Below are 18,271 nucleotides of genomic sequence, written 5' to 3' on the forward strand. Positions count from 1 at the left end.
GCCCCCCGCCAGCCCCGACCCATAGGCTCCATTTGCGTGTAGGCCTTTGCCGGTTATTAAGTCTCCCGTTGGAACAAAAGAGCCCACACTGTGCCGACCCCTGACCACCAGAATGTGGCTGGGCCAGGAATCAGACTTGCCCCCAAATGGATCAGAGGCAAAAATCCACAAAGCCAGTGTCTCCTCCTGCTCAGGTGTGTGAGTAGATGACTGCTATTTCTGAGGCTGCCTTCAGGAGGCCAGCTCTGTTTGTCAGCTCTTTATTCCTGAAAAGGAGGGTCCTGATGACTTTGATTAAATTTACTTTTAAATCCTAGCTCTAGAAATCACCTCTCTCTTTATACACACATGTACATGTGCCGCTCAGAGACCCAGCTTTTCCCCAGTGGGTAATCGGCAATTCCCAAGGAAGCAGAGGACAGTGGCCTGGACCTGACTAATGGGCACACTGACGGTCACGCAGTCTGACCCCTGGCAGGCTAAAGATAACATATGGACCTAAGTTGTTTCAGCTCCTGAGCCCTAAGGTGGAATGACCCCCTGACTACTTTCCCATGAGACCAGACATTGGGACACCAGAAAAGACCTGAGCTGTCCTCAAAATCTGAAGAAATGATTTCTTACCCTTACCTCATCTCCGATCAATCAGCTCCCAACTCAACCCTGAACCCCTAACCCACAGTGTCTTGTGATTCTGTCCTATATAATCTGTAACCTACACGCCATCAGGGAGTTTGGGCTTTTGAGCATGTTCTCCTGGATGGCGCCACTGGTCAATAAAAGAACCAGTATTTCTCCATTGTAATTCTCAGTTTAGGATTTGGCTCTGCTAGCGCCAGGTGGACAAACTCTTTCTGTCCTGTAACAACTCCACACTGTCCTACTCCCACTCTGGAATGGGCCCTCGGCCGATACATTCCAACATGTGTCACCCATTGACTCCATGGGGCACCAGGGCAGGCTTGCCCACTCAGGTTTACTAACCCCCAAGCTTATGAGAACAGCTGGATCTACCAGCTCCTGAAGGCATCTGACCTCCCATGGCGGGGTGGGATCTGCTAACTGACCATCTGACATCGTAACAGGAAAAGCCACTGACATCTCAGCAGACCTCGCCATTATCAAGCACCTGGATTAACAAGCCCAACAGCCATTTCCATCAGATTTCTCTACCTCTGGCCAGCAACCTTTTAGGATGGGGCCTCAACCTCAAAGCCGGGGCCACACCACACCGATTAAATCTCAGTGAGGGGTGGGAGGGCGGTGTCAGCCCAGTTAGCAGAATTTTTGAAATCTCCCCAGGTGATTTCAAAGAACAGCCAGAGCCCAGAACTACTGTTTCAGGTACAAGTGCTTTGGAAGTTCTCGAGCTGTTTTTAATGGGTCACGAATAAATGCAAAATAAAAGGAATTTCCCTTTTATAATTTGCGAAGAATCTACACATTTAAAATAAAATAACTTGTCAAATTCTGGCCAATTCTAAGTTAAAATTTTCTTTTTTTTACTAGAACTTTATTTCTTAAATCTTCCCACAGAATAGGACCTACCTAAACCAGAAAGTGCTTCCTTTTCTATTGGATACAATATATAAAACTCACTTGCTGGTTTAATGAATTTTGTTTGGCTTGAATGCCAAGAACAGCCCAGTGTCATGTAAAGTGTGAGTCTGCGGCAGAACCCACTCCCCAACAACCCTCACTCCCAACCTGTCTGAACTTCAGACAAGTTACTGCTAATCTCTATTTGGTAGAGTTGCCAGGTTTGGCAAAAACAAAAACCTACGCAGGACACCCAGTTAAATTACAATCACCTGGGGAATTCTTTCAACGTTCTGATGCCTGGGTCACACCCACACCAATGAAATCAGAACCTCTGGGGATTCCATCATTATCAGAATTTTAAAAATCTCTCCATTTAAAATGTCCCAAGTATTGCACAGAACATACTTCTACTAAAAGTTATGTACCTGAATTCAAACATAACTGGGCATCCTGTATACTAGCAGTCCCAGAACTGACAGAAAAGGGCAGGACTCTCAATTGAAAACAAACGGAGGAGGAGAAAACACAGGAGGAGAGCAGGGTCTGCCCCGCCTGCACCAGAGGTAGTACAGCTCTGGAACCTGCCCAGGGGTGTCTGCCCTCCTCGGGCTAGCTTTCGAGCACAGAAAAGCATTTTTTAAAAAGCTACATGGTCTTAAAAAGTCAATTTGACAGACTAGGTTTTACAAGATATATTCTGGCTGAAGTCAGAAGGTTGATTTAACTTGAGGTGGGTGTTACATGCAATTCAGTCTCATTTTAAAGTCAGCCGTCTTCCAGAGACCCCAAGCACTACAGCAGGTCCAGAGGGGCCTTCCAGACTCAGTGCTTGCTCTGGGAGTTGTTCCTGTGGCGCCTCTTTCAGGGAGGGGGACACAGAACACTGTAGGCTGACAGCTTTCTCCCGCCCCCTTGCCCCACTGGCAGAAATTCTTTCCCATATTGTGACTCCGTAACTCAGGCCTCTGCAGCCTTCTCTGGAATTCCATGTCAATGCAGCTAAACAGCACATAAAGTTTTATATATAAAATCTTTATCCTGGGGCAAGCCCCCCACAGACCAGGCCAGCTCTGGCTGGCCTCTGTGCTGGACTCGTTTCCTAGTAAAACCCAGACCAAGGCCAAGTCACGATCCCTCTTCTTTCCTTTCCTTTAATTAGTGGCCACTTCTTCCTATTAGCAAATTCTCAAGAGATCCACTTCTTATGCCTTCTCTCCACTGCCACTTCTCAGACCTTCGGGAGAGCCCAAGGAGACCAGTGTCCTAAGGGATGGAGAGACTCCTAGAAGACAGACCCCTGCCCTAGTCTTCCTCCTGTGGGTGTCCCCCAGGTCCTGGATCAGACCAATGCAGCCCTGTGATTTGTAGCATGGAACAGATCTCACAAATATGCTTTAAAAAAAAAAAATCACGAAATCCAACAAAAGCAAAAGTTGACTGGAAGAGGTAAAGAGCGGTCCCAGCCACGTTTCTGCCTTCGTGAGCAGGGGACACATGCTCAAGTCCCCAGACCCCCCTTCACCCTCTTCTCCCTTTCTTCTCTGCGTACACCCCTCGAGACCCTCCCCAACATGCCCACACCTTCTCTTTGACACTAGAAGTGCTGAAGAAAACAAACTGCAGCGGGGAAAGTAAGACTATCCATGTTTATGTAAATTTGGACTGAGGAAACGAATCATAAGCCATATAAAATTGAGAAACACCGGAAAACTCAAAGGAAAGTACTGTATCTACTCCCAGCCGCCTGGAACGAAATATCTCATTAAAAATCCAGAGCATGAATTCCCACAGGCGTCACAAGGATGGAGGACTGAGTTTCCCTGACTGCGTGTCCCACCGGCACAGCATCTATTCCTCCTGGCTGAGAACCGAACGCGGGGATGTTTCTGAAAGGTGTAACGCAGGGGCCTCGCTACCCGGCCGAGCCGACCTCAGAGCTCAGGTTCTGAACATCCAAACGCCAGGCCTGCTGCCACCCGGCTGTGCGGAGAACGGGAGTGGTGAGCAAGGCCCACTCCCAGCCCGCAGAAGCTGAGAGATGGCCCATCCTCACTTCTCTTTTTAAAATGCAGTCAAGGGAAGGAAACCGATGAGGATGTGAGCGTGCTCCTCCCTGAAAACCATGTCTTTGGTTGCCCGATGCCAACAGGTGCCTTAGACAGCGCCCCTGCCCTAGGTCCCCCAACCCCCTTCTCCTTCGCTTTACACCCAAGTGAATGCTGCTTATTTTTCACTGTCTTAAAAACAAACCGAAAACAGAAAGGGAGAGGTAGGTAAGCAGGGATGGGGAAGTGTAAGGAGGACTCTCGGAAGGAAAGTTGCCCCATGCGAGCTCCTTGGCAAGCCCGAATCCTTTGGACACACTGTGCACAAGCATCGCAGGGGCTGACAGCACAGAGGAGGCTGCTGAGGGCCCCTCCTCACGTCCCCTCAAACGCTCCTTCCTCCTGTCTGAGCTTGAGCACCTGGGCTTGAAAGGCGGCCAAAGAGGTTGGCGAGGACATATCTGTTGGGCATTCGAACTCCTGGAAAAGGTCATACTTTTGCTCCCACCCCCAGGGGGAATAGGGTGGGGTGAAAGAGCCTGTTTCCCTAGAGTATTTCTTAATCCTCATCCCCAGAGGTAGAATCATTTTATCCAGTATCTGAAATGCAAGCTTCCAGTTCTTGATATTACAGTAACTCCTAAAAACAGACCTCACCTCCTCCTACCTCCAGGACTCTCTGTCCCTTGCAAAGGGACCACAAAGTACATGGACAGCTAACCGTGCAGATGTCACTGCCAGCCATGGCCGCACGTTCACCCCTTGCTGTGTGCATAGCCTCCCCACACCCACACCAGTACACGTTACATGGTGGCCAGAGACACATTTACAGTGTATGCGTGGGGCCCGGCTGGGGTCATGTCCTTAGGCAGGGTCTGCCCCTTGGTCCCAGGGTCCCAGGGTCCCGAGGCTGCTCTGCAGCCAGCCCCTTGTCTCAGTGTTTGATCTCAAGGATAGAGGGGTTATGGTCCAGGATGGCGAGGATGATCTTGTCCATGTACTGCCGCAGCCGGAAGTTGATTTCCTCCTGCTCCTTGAGGGCTTCCATGAGCTGATGGGAATGGGAGAGATGGTCAGAAGCTGGCCTGGACCAGGGTTTGGACAGAGCCCAGAAGCCGGGGTTCATGGTGAGTGCCAATGCCCAAGGACAGAACTCAGGAGACCCTGGGCAAGGTGGCCCCAAGACCAACCTCAGCACTCAGATGCCAGGACATGTATAAGTCTAAGGCCCAGCTGAGCTCACACCTAAGGGGTGCGAACCACGCAAACGACCAGGTTCCAGCCGCAGAGATTCTGATTTAGCTGCTCTGTGGAAGGGCCCAGGTGTGGGTGAGTTTTTGGTAAAGGGGAGAACACTGGTCAAAGGCATTTCTAATCAAGACTGACATCCAAAGTCCCAGGGCCCTAAGACTCGTAAGGCTGCCAGCTGTTTCTTCCGCCAAAAATGGCCCCCTTTACTACCCGCTGCCCTGCCATCACCTCTCTCCAGGTTAACTCCTGATGAGTCCTTTACAATGTCACTGAAATGCTGTCTCTGTCCCTGGGCTGGAGGCTAGTGCCAGGCTTACCTGAGAGCTCCTGGAGGCCAGGGGTCAGCTTAGCTCTGTGTCCCAAGCACAGCGTAAGGGGTTCAGTGTATTAGGCTTTTAACTGCCTTAGGCTTGTTATAATTAAGTGGGGCCTGATCTTTTATAACCACGTGCTGGGGGACAGAAAGAGAGGGCTTCGGCGCTAGAGGCCTGGGACCCTCTCCCTCTAAAAGCTGGATGATCCTGGTCTCCTAATCTGTGGCATGGAAGTGTTCAGACAGCCTACAAGTTGTCAGAAGATTAAGTGAAGACGTATTGCCAGCAGGTGCTCAAGAAATGCTAGTGTCCTTAGTGTCCTTCCTCTCTTGGCTTGGGGGAAGGGAGTTACAGACTCCCCGGGACTACATGTTGATGGAATCAACTGGCCATTTCAGAACATTTCTGGCTGAGTTAAGACTCGATCCCTGCTCTGCCCCCAAACTCAAGCTCCTCCCACCACAGGCAGGAAATCAGAGCTGATTTAACTCTGCCTGCAGATACTCCCCCTCACCGCTTTGCCCTGTCAGTCGGGGTAGCTGCGGATGGGGACTCAGGGGAGCCAGGCCCCGGTTTGCTTCTCTAGCTCTGGGCAGCCCAGGGCTCGTCGCTGAGGCAGGCGGGGATGGGGATAGGCGGGCCTGGCCCCGAAGTGAGATCGCGTGGCCACAATACCTCATCGCGCGAGGCTGTGTCTATTTCCGCAGCCAGAGACTGGGCTTTGGTCTGAGTGGCAAAGAGGTTCTTTGCTTCATAGAGGCTAAGGCTCAAGATCTGTCCATTCAGGTCGTCATTCTGATCCCGCAGCTTATGATTCTCCTGTATGGACAAAGGCAACATCAGCTCCCGGGAGCATCCAGAACCCACCGAAACCCACTTGTCTGCACCCACTGTCTCCTGACTCTGACGAGTACCTGCCCATCAGATGTGTGTCACATCAAGATACCCATAGATGATGTGACCTCTCTCAGGCTTTGTGGGGAGAAGGGCTGGGTCCTGGGAGGCTACGGGGATTCTGAGGAGTTGTCAGGGCCCTGCCCGGAGGAGCCACGTTTCCAGGTAGAAGCATGGCTCCTGGCCACTCGTTCATCCCTGGGGGTGGATGAGCTAAGAGGAGCCCCTGAGGCCCTGTGTGGCGACACTGCCCATTTGATGGCCCTTCCACACTGGTTCTTGGTGAGGAGAGGTGCTGCTCTAGGGTCCCCGGGCTGGTGGGAGGCTCATCTCCGTGGCTCCTCCTGCAGCCAGGCTCAGGAATCCCCCTCCATCCTCACTCTGCAGCACAGCCGCCCGTGGGGCCCTGCCAGACCCTGTTTACCAGCTCCAAGCTCTAGCCTTTGCCTACAGGCTCCTAATTAACTGCTCACACCCAGGACTTTGGGTATCGCCTTGTGGAAAAAGAGAGCTGGGTTTTAGGGCTGCTGCGGGAGGGTGACCACCAGCTTCTCTGCCTCAAGTGGAACCAATTCAGAGGCCCCTGCCCCCAGGGTTAGGCTGAGTGTGAGGCTTCACCAACTGTCACTCCCTTGCTTGGTCACTGCCTCTCCAACTTCCCCCACCCCTGACTGGTTTCCAATTATAGAGGTGCTCCCACGAACCATTTGAAATGGAACCTTGGGTTCAGGGTCTGCTTCCGGGAGACCCCAACACAGTGAGGCACTAATCTATGGCTGAGTAGAGTCTCATTCTCCGCTTGTGTGCCTAGGACACAAGAGTGGTATCTATTTCTTTTTATGGATGCCAAGAAGAGACCCTGGGATTTCCATCAGATGTAGCCTAGAGAGAAGCTGCCTTGCCTGAGCTGTGAGATGGGGATAAGCAGCCTTGGCAACTAAGTTGTCAAATGGAGCAGACAGGAGCATGTGTGAGAAGGTGGTGCTACAGCTCTCGGCCCCCTCACAGGAAACCCACCCAGTGGGGACTTGGACGTCTGATCCCACCAGACAGGGGCTCCCAGGGCCCACCTGCTTGAGCCGCTTGACCTCATGCTCCAGCTCCACCTCGCGGGCCCTGGCATTGAACTCGCCCAAGCTGGAGGATGAACCACGGCCCCTGCCTGGCCGCTCACAGTCCAGCTTGTACATCTGCAGGTGCTCCAGCTCCTTCCGCAAGTCCTCGATGAGCTGCACGGGAGAGAAGCTCGTTGGTGGGAGGAGTGGTGCGGGCGGGAGCCCTGGAGCCCTGGAGCCCTCTGGCCTACGACCCACCTCCTGCGTCGCCTCCCGCTCCTTTTGGAAGTCAAGGCGGTTCTGCCGCAGCTTGTCCATCATGCGTTTGTACAGGTCCATCTCATCCTTGAGCCGCAGGCTGGTGTCCTCCAGCCGGTCGGACATGCGCTGCCGCTCCTGCAGCCAGGGAGACAAGGTCAGTGGAGAAGAGTTCCCAGAGGGGCTCACTATGCCCCAGGGACTTCGCTGAGGGTCTGTCAGCCACCTCGAAAAATGGGGAATCAGACCAGCCCCTAGATGGAGTTCTCCAAGTCACAGCCTAAAGAAATGGCCAGATCCCCTAGGATTCTAGAAACATAGGTAGAAAAATTTCGGGCCTCTGAAGTCCATCGATGATGCCAGATGAAACCTGGACAGAGGGTGGCAGCCTACACAGAAGCTAACCTCTTTCTCTTTTTTATTATTTTCCCCATTATAGAAGAAAATATATAGGCCTCCGATGGCCAACGCTGCCTCTCTGGATTCAGCTCAAGGTCCAAGTCTGAGCGATGCCTGGCCCTGCGTCTCACCTCATCCAGTTTCTCTGTTTGTGACTTGAGCCGACTCACTGTTGTTCTAAGCTCAGTATTTTCCTCTTCTAATTGCTGCACCCTGGGGAAAGGAGAAGGACGAAAATGTCAGAAATGGAGATTATCTTACAATGTGACAATTTCCAGCAATCCTCTGCTCCCTGGAGGAGGAAAGATATTAGAAAGCAAGAGAAAGGATATCAATCATTATTCCAGATAATAACATAGCCTTGAGCTTCCCATCATCCGAGCAGCCTTGGCAACCAAGTTTCCCATCATCCGAGGCAAAATGGTAGACACTTCCCATCATCCGAGCTTCCCATCATCCGAGGCAAAATGGTAGACACTGAATTATCATTCTTATTTTCTTGATAAAAGAGAATACCTATTTGTGAATAATAACATAAGCTTCTTTTTGCATGCATCCTTAGGACCTGAAACGACACAGGGACATGTTTTTCTCCTGTTGGAGAGAAAGTCTTCCTGTGGCTGTCTGCGACAGGACCCTCTTGGGGCAATCTGCAATTTGAAGGCAACCACCATATTTGTTTTCCATTCTTCCCCCAGCATCTCGCCCAGGGCTCTTCCCTCTGAGTACTCACTACAGCTGCCTCTGACATTCACAGGCATTGGTTCCAATAGTCGTAATCCTCTGTGGTAGCTTCACAAGGGACTGTCCTACTGTGACCCCATGAGAAGACAGAGCCTGGGTGCCCAGGTTGGTTTTAAATAACTTGAGAAGAGGGGAAGGTGAGTCAGGCTGTCTGTCGGTGGTGCCAGACCTGCGCAATCGTTTCTGACATGGATTCCTGCAGAGCATTTTCTCTCCTTTCCACCGTCACTTCCTACTCCCTGGAGAGATGGCTTCCTGGTCTCCACTACCTTTTAGGCTCCCCCAGGAGAGGCGCCCCGGGCCAGGCCAGAAAGGAATCCAGATATATGGTCTGATGAGGCCACCTCACGGGGCACCTGAAATGGTGGAAGATGCGAGGAAGAAAGCACACTGCATAACTCAGAGCACCGTGTGCCTATTCTACGTGGACAGCATCCTCTGGAGTTGTGCAAGGAGCATGGGTTAGGGGACAGTTCCCAAGAGGCCTGGCTTTCTGTGCTTTGGCCTTTGGCCCACACTCTCACTGTTTTCTTCCACCATCCATGTCCCAGATACCTCTCTCAGGCCAGCCGACCTGGCCAGCTGTCAGAAGCAAACAGAGAGCAGGGACACTTAATAAGGTATCGGCCTCCAGAAATAGATGCAAAACAGCCACTTCTAGAACATGAGTGAAAACGTAAATGAATCCCTGGTTGAGAAAGTTAAGAAAGCTGGTCTCAGGCGCAGGGGAGCTGGGAGGTCTCCTCACTGAGCTCCCCACAGAGGGCCACAGTTTACACAAGCTCCCCTTGGCCCTGCTTGGCCTCTGCAGGCAGGGAAGCATCTCTGCAGACATGAGGCGCAAGGTGGGAACCCACCTGCCAGTCCGCCCTCCACTTCAGGTTCTGAGAAGGCTCAGCTCAGACACTGGGGCCTGAGGGGGACTGAGGAGGAGTACAGGTATGGTGGTCCTCTCTGCCAGGGGCCCAGGTGGCCTCCCCAGCCCAAGTCGTGGTGAGGGCAGCCCTGGAACATCACTGCAACCCTCAGCCGTGTGCAGGGTTCTGATGTGCTTCAGCTTAACAACCTCCCTCACAGTCACTCTGTGGGACAGGCAGGGACAGATGGGGAAACTGAGGCCATAGTATGTTCAAGCTCATGGGGCTGATGGGTGACCAACCCAAACTGCCAGGTCAACACTCCTCTCCCTGTCTGCCTCAGGTTCTAGTATCTGTACCAGAGGCCTAGGAGCCCTTAAAATAGCCTGGCTTTTCCGTTTACCTTGGCCCATGGGGCCCGGGATCAGTGGAGAATCTGACAGTAGGGGGAGCTCCAAGCATGGACAACGGTCCCAGCCCAGGAATCAGTGCAAGACCACTGGTCTAAGTTTCTTTTTCTTACCCATTCTCTTGCTGATGGACACGTGGGTTGTTTCCTGTTCTACCTGATATGAACAATGCTACAGTGAACATTCTCTTACATGCTTCCTAGAGAACATGTCCCTGTGTTGCGGTATCACAAGTAGAATTGTAAGGACACAAAGCTTTCCCTCTGGCTCAGTTTCCCATCTATGAAATGGGGAGAGCAGTGCCTGTCCCAGGAACGTGGGGGGGTGTGGCAGGGCAGAAGGCTCTGTGGAAAGACGCTGCTCCCCCAGAGCACGGGCGAGCCCGGCAGGGCCCACCTGGTGTGGAGCAGCTCGATCTCGGTGCTCCTCTCCCTCTCCAGCTTGCTGTAGGCCTCGTGGTGCCGCCGAGCCTCCTCCTCCAGGGCCTGCTGGGCCATGGTCTCCTGATCCTTCACCATCTCCTCCAGCTCGTGCACCCTGAGGAGAGGGGCACGGACTCCAGTCCAGATCAAGCTCTCATGGCCCGTACCTTCTCATCCTGATGCTGGCTGTGGCCACGGGGAGCCCTGGACCCTGAGATACTAACATCCCTACTGTGGGAGGTGATGGCGAGTTTGCCAGGCCTGGGGGCCAGCAGTTTTGCTGACATATGAGTTAGAGACAACATGGCATCTAAAGAGAGGTGTGTCAGCCATGCACCCCACAGAAGGGAAGGCATGGCAGTGGGTCCAGAGGGGAGCAAGGTTGTACCCAAGAAAGGGGAACTCCCAGCGTAGGCACAGGGAGGGACAGCAAGCCTCACCATGGCTGCACGCACCAGCCCTCGGGCCTCACCTCTTCTTTTTGCTCTCTTCCTTCCTGGCCAGCACCCCTCTGTTCAATAATTCAGCTCACTGAGGGGCGCTGTGACTCCTGGCTAATGGCCCTGAGCACGCCAGACCTGGGAAAGGGCTGGGCCCCACTGTGGATGTTATAACCCCACTACCAGTGGCCTAGGTGGTACATCAGTATGGGGCACATCTCACTAGCAACAGTCGGTGAGGCTGACCTTCAAAGGGTTGAGGACCAGACCCTGGGTGGGTATCAGTTTACCAAGTTTCAGGCCATCCCATGAGGACAACTGAACCCTACATGCACTAACTCGTTGCAGTCAGCATTGGGAAACACGTTCGGTGGGCCTCCATCGGGAGGAGGGTGCAGCAACGCTGCGACTCTTCCCCCGGGTGTGAGCCCAGGACTTACTCCAGCCTTTCCCTCCACAGAGCTTGTCCCCAGGAAGGGAAGTCAGGCTCTGATCACTGTCAGACGGAGAGACATGAGAGTGGATTCCAACTCTTGCCTTAGACCTGTCCTGTCCTGGGGCTGCAGACCAGTGGGGTCAAGGTCAGGTTCCTATCTCCCTATCCTCAAAGACCTGTCCTCCTGGGCACCCTGTAGGGCAGAGCCATGTAGCAAGGGGCTGATGCATCATGGACCCTCGGAGCCGGGTGTGCAGGTTACCTCCTTCAGCTCCTCTTGGGGACCTTAGTAACAGGGACAGCCCTCTGTTCCCCAAAGTCACAGCCAATGCCCCCAAAGCCAAAACCCCGGCTTCTGACCTGTGCACCAGCTGGGTGTTCTCCTGCTTCAGCTTGCTCTTCAAGTCCCCATTTGTCAGGCTGTCATTCTCCAGTTCTGTCACTTTTTTTTCCAGAAAGCTAACCTACAATAAGGAGGTAGAGGTGGGAGTGGAGAAAACCTTTGAGTCCCCAGGACTGAGAACCTAGAAACCGTGGAACTAATGGCCAGGTCCTCCAACTGACAGTGTATGAAGAGCACAGTCATGTTCGGTGGGGGTGAGGATGGGGTAGGGTGGATGTGCTCATGTGATCTGGGCCACCTACTTCCAATTCCTGGGCAGGAACAAGGTCTCTCAAGTCCCCAGAGAGCATCCCAGGGTGCTCTCCAAGACCCTCAGCGAGCAAGCATGCATTAAGTTCCTCTTCTGCCCACCCGGGACCCACCTTCTCTGTGATGTCATTGTCACAAGAGTCAATGCTGTCCCGGAACAGATCCTCAGTGCTGCCATTACTGCTGCTGAAGTTGCTGCTGTGCATGAGCTGCCTGCAGGGGTGGAGGGAAGCTCATCTGGTTGCAGAGGCCCTCCGAGATGGGTCCAGACTCAGGCCATGGGCTGGGTGAGCACCCACTACCCCAGCGGGGAGCCAGGAACCCCCTCTAAGGAGGCTGCCCTCACCCAGTCAGGGGAGAAGAGTTGTCTGACCTTTGAACTCATGAGATCATTTAGCTCAGAGGATGGCAGTCAGGCTGCTAATCCCCTGTGAGGCCCTGGCAGACGGCAAAGCCATTGCAGCTCTTTCCTGCTGCTTCGGAACTCTTGGGAAGGGCAGGGGGAGAGCGACCCACCCAGATTGTGCTGGGCAGTGGGCTGGTGAATGAGACTGGAAATAGGCAGGTGCTGTAACTCTTGCCTGGAGCAAAACCCAGCTGCCACTCCATGGGGGCTCCCACTTCCCATTCCTTGATAGGCAGCGGCCGGGGTCTCTACCAAGAGGTGATTCCAGCTCCTGGGACAAAGCCTGGGCATTCGCTGGCAGCTCCCAGAGCCCTGGGTGAGGACCTGGAGCCAGTCTATAGAACCAGAGTGGGAACCTGGCAGTCCCAGGAAGTCAGCTGTGTAGGATTTAACCTGGAGCAAAGTGACCATATCCCACCTCTTCCAGTGGAAGCCCAGGGTCTCTGTTGGCCCAGCTGCCAGGTCCAGAGCACAGGGCAGGGCACTCACAGCAGTGAGGTGCGCTGTGTCTCTCAGGGCCTCCCTGGTGTGCCTGCCTGAGGTTGAGGCAGCTGAGCGTTTGGAAAGGCCGACTGCTGGCAGAAGGGATGGGGACAGAGAGGAGGCCGGCCCTTCTCTTCCAGGAGTGTGCCTTCTCTGGCTACTCTGCCTGCACTGCCCCAGCATGCCTTATTCGCCTCTTCTCATTCAGCCACATGCAGGACACTGGCGGAGTCTGGGCTGCTGGAATGGAACCAGCCAGCCACCTACGCAGCAGAAGCACAGTTAAGGGGGGACAGCATTCAACCTATCCTCCCCTGAGCGGGGCCTTACCTTCCAAAGGCCGTGCTAGAGATCTTTCGGTTGGGGCTATAGAGGAAGAGAGGGAGAAATAATCATTGAACAGTGGGGCTCTAGTCTACCCCTACTCTGCCCCAGCTGCAAGATACGAAAGTATCTTTTGATCCTTTTTCCCACCCACGGAAGGGACTTCACTAATCAGCTTGGTCCCGAGAAGCAGCACCCTGATTTTTCTGTTGCAGGCCCCCAAGGATCAACGTCATTCTGAGAGTGCTCTCACCTGCCAAGACAGTGGGAACACCTTGCCTGCTGCTGCCTCCTCCGGCCCCCACCCTGGCCACTGCCCCCATGCTGGGCCTTCGGCCTCACCTGTTGGCCTTCAGGTTTTTCAGTCGGGCTTCCAAGTCATTCAGCAGGTTGATTTTCTTACAGCACTGAGAGCAGTAAACATCCAGCAATTCACTGTTATATGCATGCCGCATTTTCCTAGGTGTCTGCCCCGCACTGATTCACGAGAGAAGAGGAAATCACGTTAACTGCCGTCCAGTCTGGTACCCACCCTATCCTGCCAAGCTTACTTTACTGGATTCCCTGATACCCAGGAATCCTGTGTGCATCTGTTCGGGGAGGGAGGAGGGGAGGGAGTAGAAATATAGCACCTTCCCTCCTCCAAAACTCTCAAAGAGAAGATGCCAATGAGTTGTACCCATTTTACAGATAAGGCAACTGAGAGCTACCATCAGAATAAGTCATGACTCAGGTATGCAGAAGGTTTCACAATAGGCCACCTGGAAGGACCCTTTGATACTGAAGTTCTGGGAAGCAAGACAACAGAGAACCCCCCTCGCCCTCCCGGGTCTGAAGCCTCTCAGGTTTGCTAATTCTATTTCTTCCCCAACAGGGAAGGAGGGAGGAGGAACTCCAGACCCCCAATCGGGGTGCAAAGGCAGCACCCCCAAACCCAAGGAGCAAAACTTATATGGCTCAGGACTCTGCCTGCCAAACCACATCCCTTCCAGGGATGAGGTTGAGTTGGTTCTGCCACTTTTCCTGGACCTCAACTCCATTCTAGACCAAGGGGTCACCTGGAAGATACTGAAGACCCCAGGTCCGAGTAGACATTGGTCCTGGTCTCGTCGTCAGGGCAGGGGCTGCTGGGGGCGCAGTCCACGTCGTCCCCCTCCCCGTAGTCTTCAAACTGCTCCTCGTTGCTGACGAGCGAGGTGGTGGAGTGTGTGGAGAGGTCTGATGTCGTTGTGGATGGAGTATGGGCCAGGGGTCTACGTATCAGAGAAGTACTGGCTGTTAACGAGGCTGCAGCCTGGGTGTGGAAACCAACCACCCCACCAGGAGGTCGACCGGTACTACAGATGTCAGGAACCGGATCAAGTGTGTACCTTGTGACCTGGTAGGTACGCTTTTGGGACCTTGTCCTAAGGGAATCATCTCACTACAGAAACTGTTTCTGCCCGAGAGATATTCAAACCACTGCTACTCTCGAGCAGCAAACATTGCTTACAACCTAAGGGTTAAACTACAGCTACATTAAGTTACACTTATTAAATTATAACATATTAGTAAATTAAAGTATGGACTGTCAAATCATTGTTGAAAGGTTTATAAAAATATTGGCAATAATGTGGAAAAATTAATATAAATTAGAATTAGATATAAAATTCTAGATATAGTACGATTGAGCATGAACAGGTCTATACAGAATAAGAAAAAGTAGGTATTTAAGCAGTAATAGAACCTGGCTTTGGGTGGTGGGCCTAGGAGTAAAGTTAGTTATTTCCTCTCCATTCTCACTTTCTCCAGTTTTTTCAAGTTCTGTTTAATTGGCTTATACTTTAATGATGAAATGAAGTTTTAAAATAAATAACAATGAGTTACTAGGTGAGACGCTTCCCTCAGTTCATAGAGGGAAAACACACGTGGGTCAGAGACCCTGGGCCCCTCATGAGTGACCCACAGTATGGCCAGTATCAGGGCTGGTTGAGCCCCGTGTACGACCTGAGAACAAAGAGAAGTACAACTCATCACCTGCGAAGATATAGCTTCCTTTTAGTCATTATGCAGTCATTCCTGCATAAATTAGGGTTTCACCAAGCTACTAAGCCTCCACACTTATAAATGGGAAACCTAAAAGAAGTATAATGGGTTAAGGCAATGATTCTCAAACTGTGCCCCTGAGGAACCCCAGGTTCTAAAAATCACAGTGTGAATGACAGGAGGCTAAAGATCAAATCTTCTGGTACTTCTGCCCAATTTTATTTACTTACTTATCTGCCTTAGGTTCTTTAGGACCTCAGGTTGAATTAATCACACCCTTCACTTCCTCCTATAAATTTCACTAAAACTCTTGGCACCTGCTGCCGGCTGCCTCCTGGTAATTGATAGGTCCCAGAAACCAATGGGAACAATCAAGTGGCAAATAATTAGCCAAAAAACCAACAGGTCTATTATGAGTGACCATTTGTCCTTGGGTTGGTTAGTCACAAGAATAGCTGATGGACCACTCCCAGGAAACACCTGGATAAACAACTCCACAGGGCCCACCTCAAACTCCCAGAGCCCCTGAGTTTGAGAACCCTTGCATTGAGAAAATGTATTAGGTTGAGCCATATGAAATTGCCTTTTTTTAATGGGAGAAAATGATTAAAAATTGACTGTTTCAAATGCTTCAACCGATATTGGAACCTCTCTCCTGCCTCTCCAAATCTCTGGGTTGGCCATGACCAACACCTTTTTCTGATACATAGGATGTCAACTCCCAATTGTCACAGCCTCTTCAGTTGTGGCAGTGGCTGTTGCCCGTCACCCCATAAACATTGTATAATTCCTCCAGAGACTGAGTAAGGGCTGGGAGGGGACGGACTCCCTCTGTTGACACCACCAAAAAATGACACTGCCCCATTGGGAAGTCACTAGTCTTAATGATGTTTTTAAATAACATTTCTAACTACAGTAAGTCATGAGCAATAAAGAAAATACAGAACATATAGTAGAGTAGATGGGTGGTAATTAAAACAATCAATAACCCTATCATCCTGAAAGAACTGCTAATTTTCTGGAGTAATTTTTCATAGCCATTTCCTAATGGATATGTATATGATTTTCTGTTTTGTTTTTAACAAAACTAAGATCATACCTCATGAACATCTTTGTAACCTGCCTTTTAAAAGTTAATTGAGACCATATAATCCCATATCACTGAAGTCAATTAAAACTTGATTTTGCACGGCTGTCTAAAATCCCCAAACTAGCCCTACTGTTAAACATTTGGGTTTCTTAGCATTTTTTGCTATTTGGAAAACCCACAAAACTTATGCCTATAATGCAAATCCTGAGCACTTCTCACGTTTACTTCTGGGGAATCCCTCAAAGCAGCGGTCCCCAATTTTTTGGCACCAGGGACCAGTGCTCCTATAAGAATCTAATGCCCAGTGATCTGAGGTGGAGCTGAGGTGGTGATGCTAGCGCTGGGGAGTGGCTACAAATACAGATGAAGCTTCGCTTGCTCGCCTGCTGCTCACCTCCTGCTGTGTGGCTCCATTCCAAATAGGCCACAGACCAGTACTGGTCCTCAGCTCAGGAGTTGGGGACCCCTGTCTTACAAGAACTGCACCTCTGGGCCCAGGGGCCACATACGGAGTTCCAGACAGTTTTAACTCACTTGTCCTCTGGCAAGAACAGGCTCTCCAGGCCCCCGTCTTTCTCCTCGGTGGGACTCCTGACTGATCCCTCCAGGCTCTGGGTGCTTTCCATGGGGCTGCCCATGTCTGACTCCGGGGGGCCCTCAGGTAGAGCCAGCGTCATAGCCTCCTCTTCATCCTCAGGAAAGAAGCCGGGCTCCCTGGGGAGGATCTCACCATCAGCAAAGGTTGGGCCTGGCACCTTGCTGCCCTGAGAAAGACAGAGGGGGACAGAATGAGTGAGGTTGGCTTCCCAGGGCTCAGCATTCCTCATCAGATGGCAAGGACTTTGGCAGGGGCAGGGACCCTGAGATCCTGAGTATGAGAACGTCTGCCAGATGATTCCTCTCAGGGGCCTCGCACACTGCCTGCCTCTTGGAAGCCCAGTGAGGAGTCTGAACCCCAGAGACAGCCATCCATAGAGAAGGGTCACAGCCGATCCAGCCACATGGCTCGGGGTACCTGGGCAGCTCATCAGGGTCCCCAGAGGAAGTCTGCACAGGAAACCAAATGACTTGGGGAAAGCTTCTTGGTGATAGGTTTCAGGGCCTAGCCACAATGAATGGCCACCAAGGACTATAACCCTGACCCTAGCTGTTTGCTGCAACATGGAACAGGGACATTTGCACAGCACTATGTGAATCCATCCTCCATGACTCTCGGCCTATCCAGTAACCTCTCAGAACCTCAGTTCTCTCTGTAAATTGGGAATGGCAATGAAATCTTACAGTATCACTACGTCACAGTAGGACCTCAATTAATAAATCCTGGCCACAGGACATGCCAATCTGAAAAGGACGGTCTGCCTTGGCCCGGCCCCAGCCACACCGGGGAGCAAGAATACCAGGTCTCTCAATTCTGAGCTTTGGGCTGGTCCCCAGTGCCTAGCACACTGCTCGGGACAATGTCAGTGTGAGACAAACATGTGCCTGAACCTTTTGCTAAAATCACACAGAAGCAGCGGTCTGGCTTTATTCAGCATTTACCCTCATCTGAGGGACAGCTTTCTACAAACTATTTATTGGCGCTTCTTTATCTCTAAGGAGGTACGTACCTCCCAGGTGGCACTGCTTCTACCTGCTCCAATCCCAGATGACAACCTATTCCCAAGATTCCAGGGTATACTCCTCGGCTAGGGCTGGTAGAGCCCCGCCATCAAAGGTGCTTCCTCCAGCCCCAGAGCTGTAAGAAGGGTAACAGTAACACGGCCTGTGAAAAAGCCTCTGACCCCTTACACAAGCTCAAGATCAGGGACATCTGAAGATCGAGGTCACTGAAAGGCCTGGCTGCGCCTGCCCAGACGTGTGCAGCTAGTGGTGAGCAGGCAGCTCTCCTGGGGGTCTATCCCTACCAAGATATCCCAGACTAAGAAGAGACGATGATTAATGAGCTTGGCTCCTGCCAGTGCCATAACTCTGGCTGAGCACCAGATGGACCAATAAAGTCAGCATCAGGCTGCCAGGCCTCCCTGCCTGTGGAGGCTGAGGGGCTGTGTAATTAAAACTACCCCTAGTGTTCACATAGCCCTTTCCACCTAGATGTCACTATTCCAATCCCGCATGGATCTTCTACCCTAAGCAAGCCCTTTGCAAGCCCAAAGGTGTATCCCAGGAGAAACGAAGGGAAACCAGCATTTACTGAGCAGCCACCAAGTTTCGGAGACCGATACGT

At 52.0% G+C, this 18,271-nt stretch overlaps 1 protein-coding gene across 2 annotated transcripts in view; it reads right to left on the reverse strand.

Moving 5' to 3' along the window:
* Nucleotides 1-3,169: 3,169 nt before the first annotated feature.
* Nucleotides 3,170-18,271, reverse strand: part of RAB11FIP4 (RAB11 family interacting protein 4) — a 97,956-nt gene continuing 82,854 nt past the window's right edge. For both annotated transcript variants that reach the window (XM_039886045.1, XM_039886046.1), the window contains 12 exons: nucleotides 16,582-16,811; nucleotides 13,991-14,185; nucleotides 13,275-13,409; nucleotides 12,939-12,974; nucleotides 11,833-11,932; nucleotides 11,428-11,531; nucleotides 10,166-10,306; nucleotides 7,890-7,971; nucleotides 7,360-7,497; nucleotides 7,117-7,275; nucleotides 5,828-5,971; nucleotides 3,170-4,638 (listed from right to left, as the gene is read on the reverse strand). In XM_039886045.1, the coding sequence (XP_039741979.1) occupies nucleotides 4,522-4,638; nucleotides 5,828-5,971; nucleotides 7,117-7,275; nucleotides 7,360-7,497; nucleotides 7,890-7,971; nucleotides 10,166-10,306; nucleotides 11,428-11,531; nucleotides 11,833-11,932; nucleotides 12,939-12,974; nucleotides 13,275-13,409; nucleotides 13,991-14,185; nucleotides 16,582-16,811 (1,581 nt within the window). In that variant the 3' untranslated portion in view covers nucleotides 3,170-4,521. The remainder of the gene's footprint in view (nucleotides 4,639-5,827; nucleotides 5,972-7,116; nucleotides 7,276-7,359; nucleotides 7,498-7,889; nucleotides 7,972-10,165; nucleotides 10,307-11,427; nucleotides 11,532-11,832; nucleotides 11,933-12,938; nucleotides 12,975-13,274; nucleotides 13,410-13,990; nucleotides 14,186-16,581; nucleotides 16,812-18,271) is intronic.

This window comes from Pteropus medius, unplaced genomic scaffold, assembly GCF_902729225.1.
Source record: "Pteropus medius unplaced genomic scaffold, Ma_sr-lr_union100, whole genome shotgun sequence".
NCBI lineage: Eukaryota > Metazoa > Chordata > Mammalia > Chiroptera > Pteropodidae > Pteropus > Pteropus medius.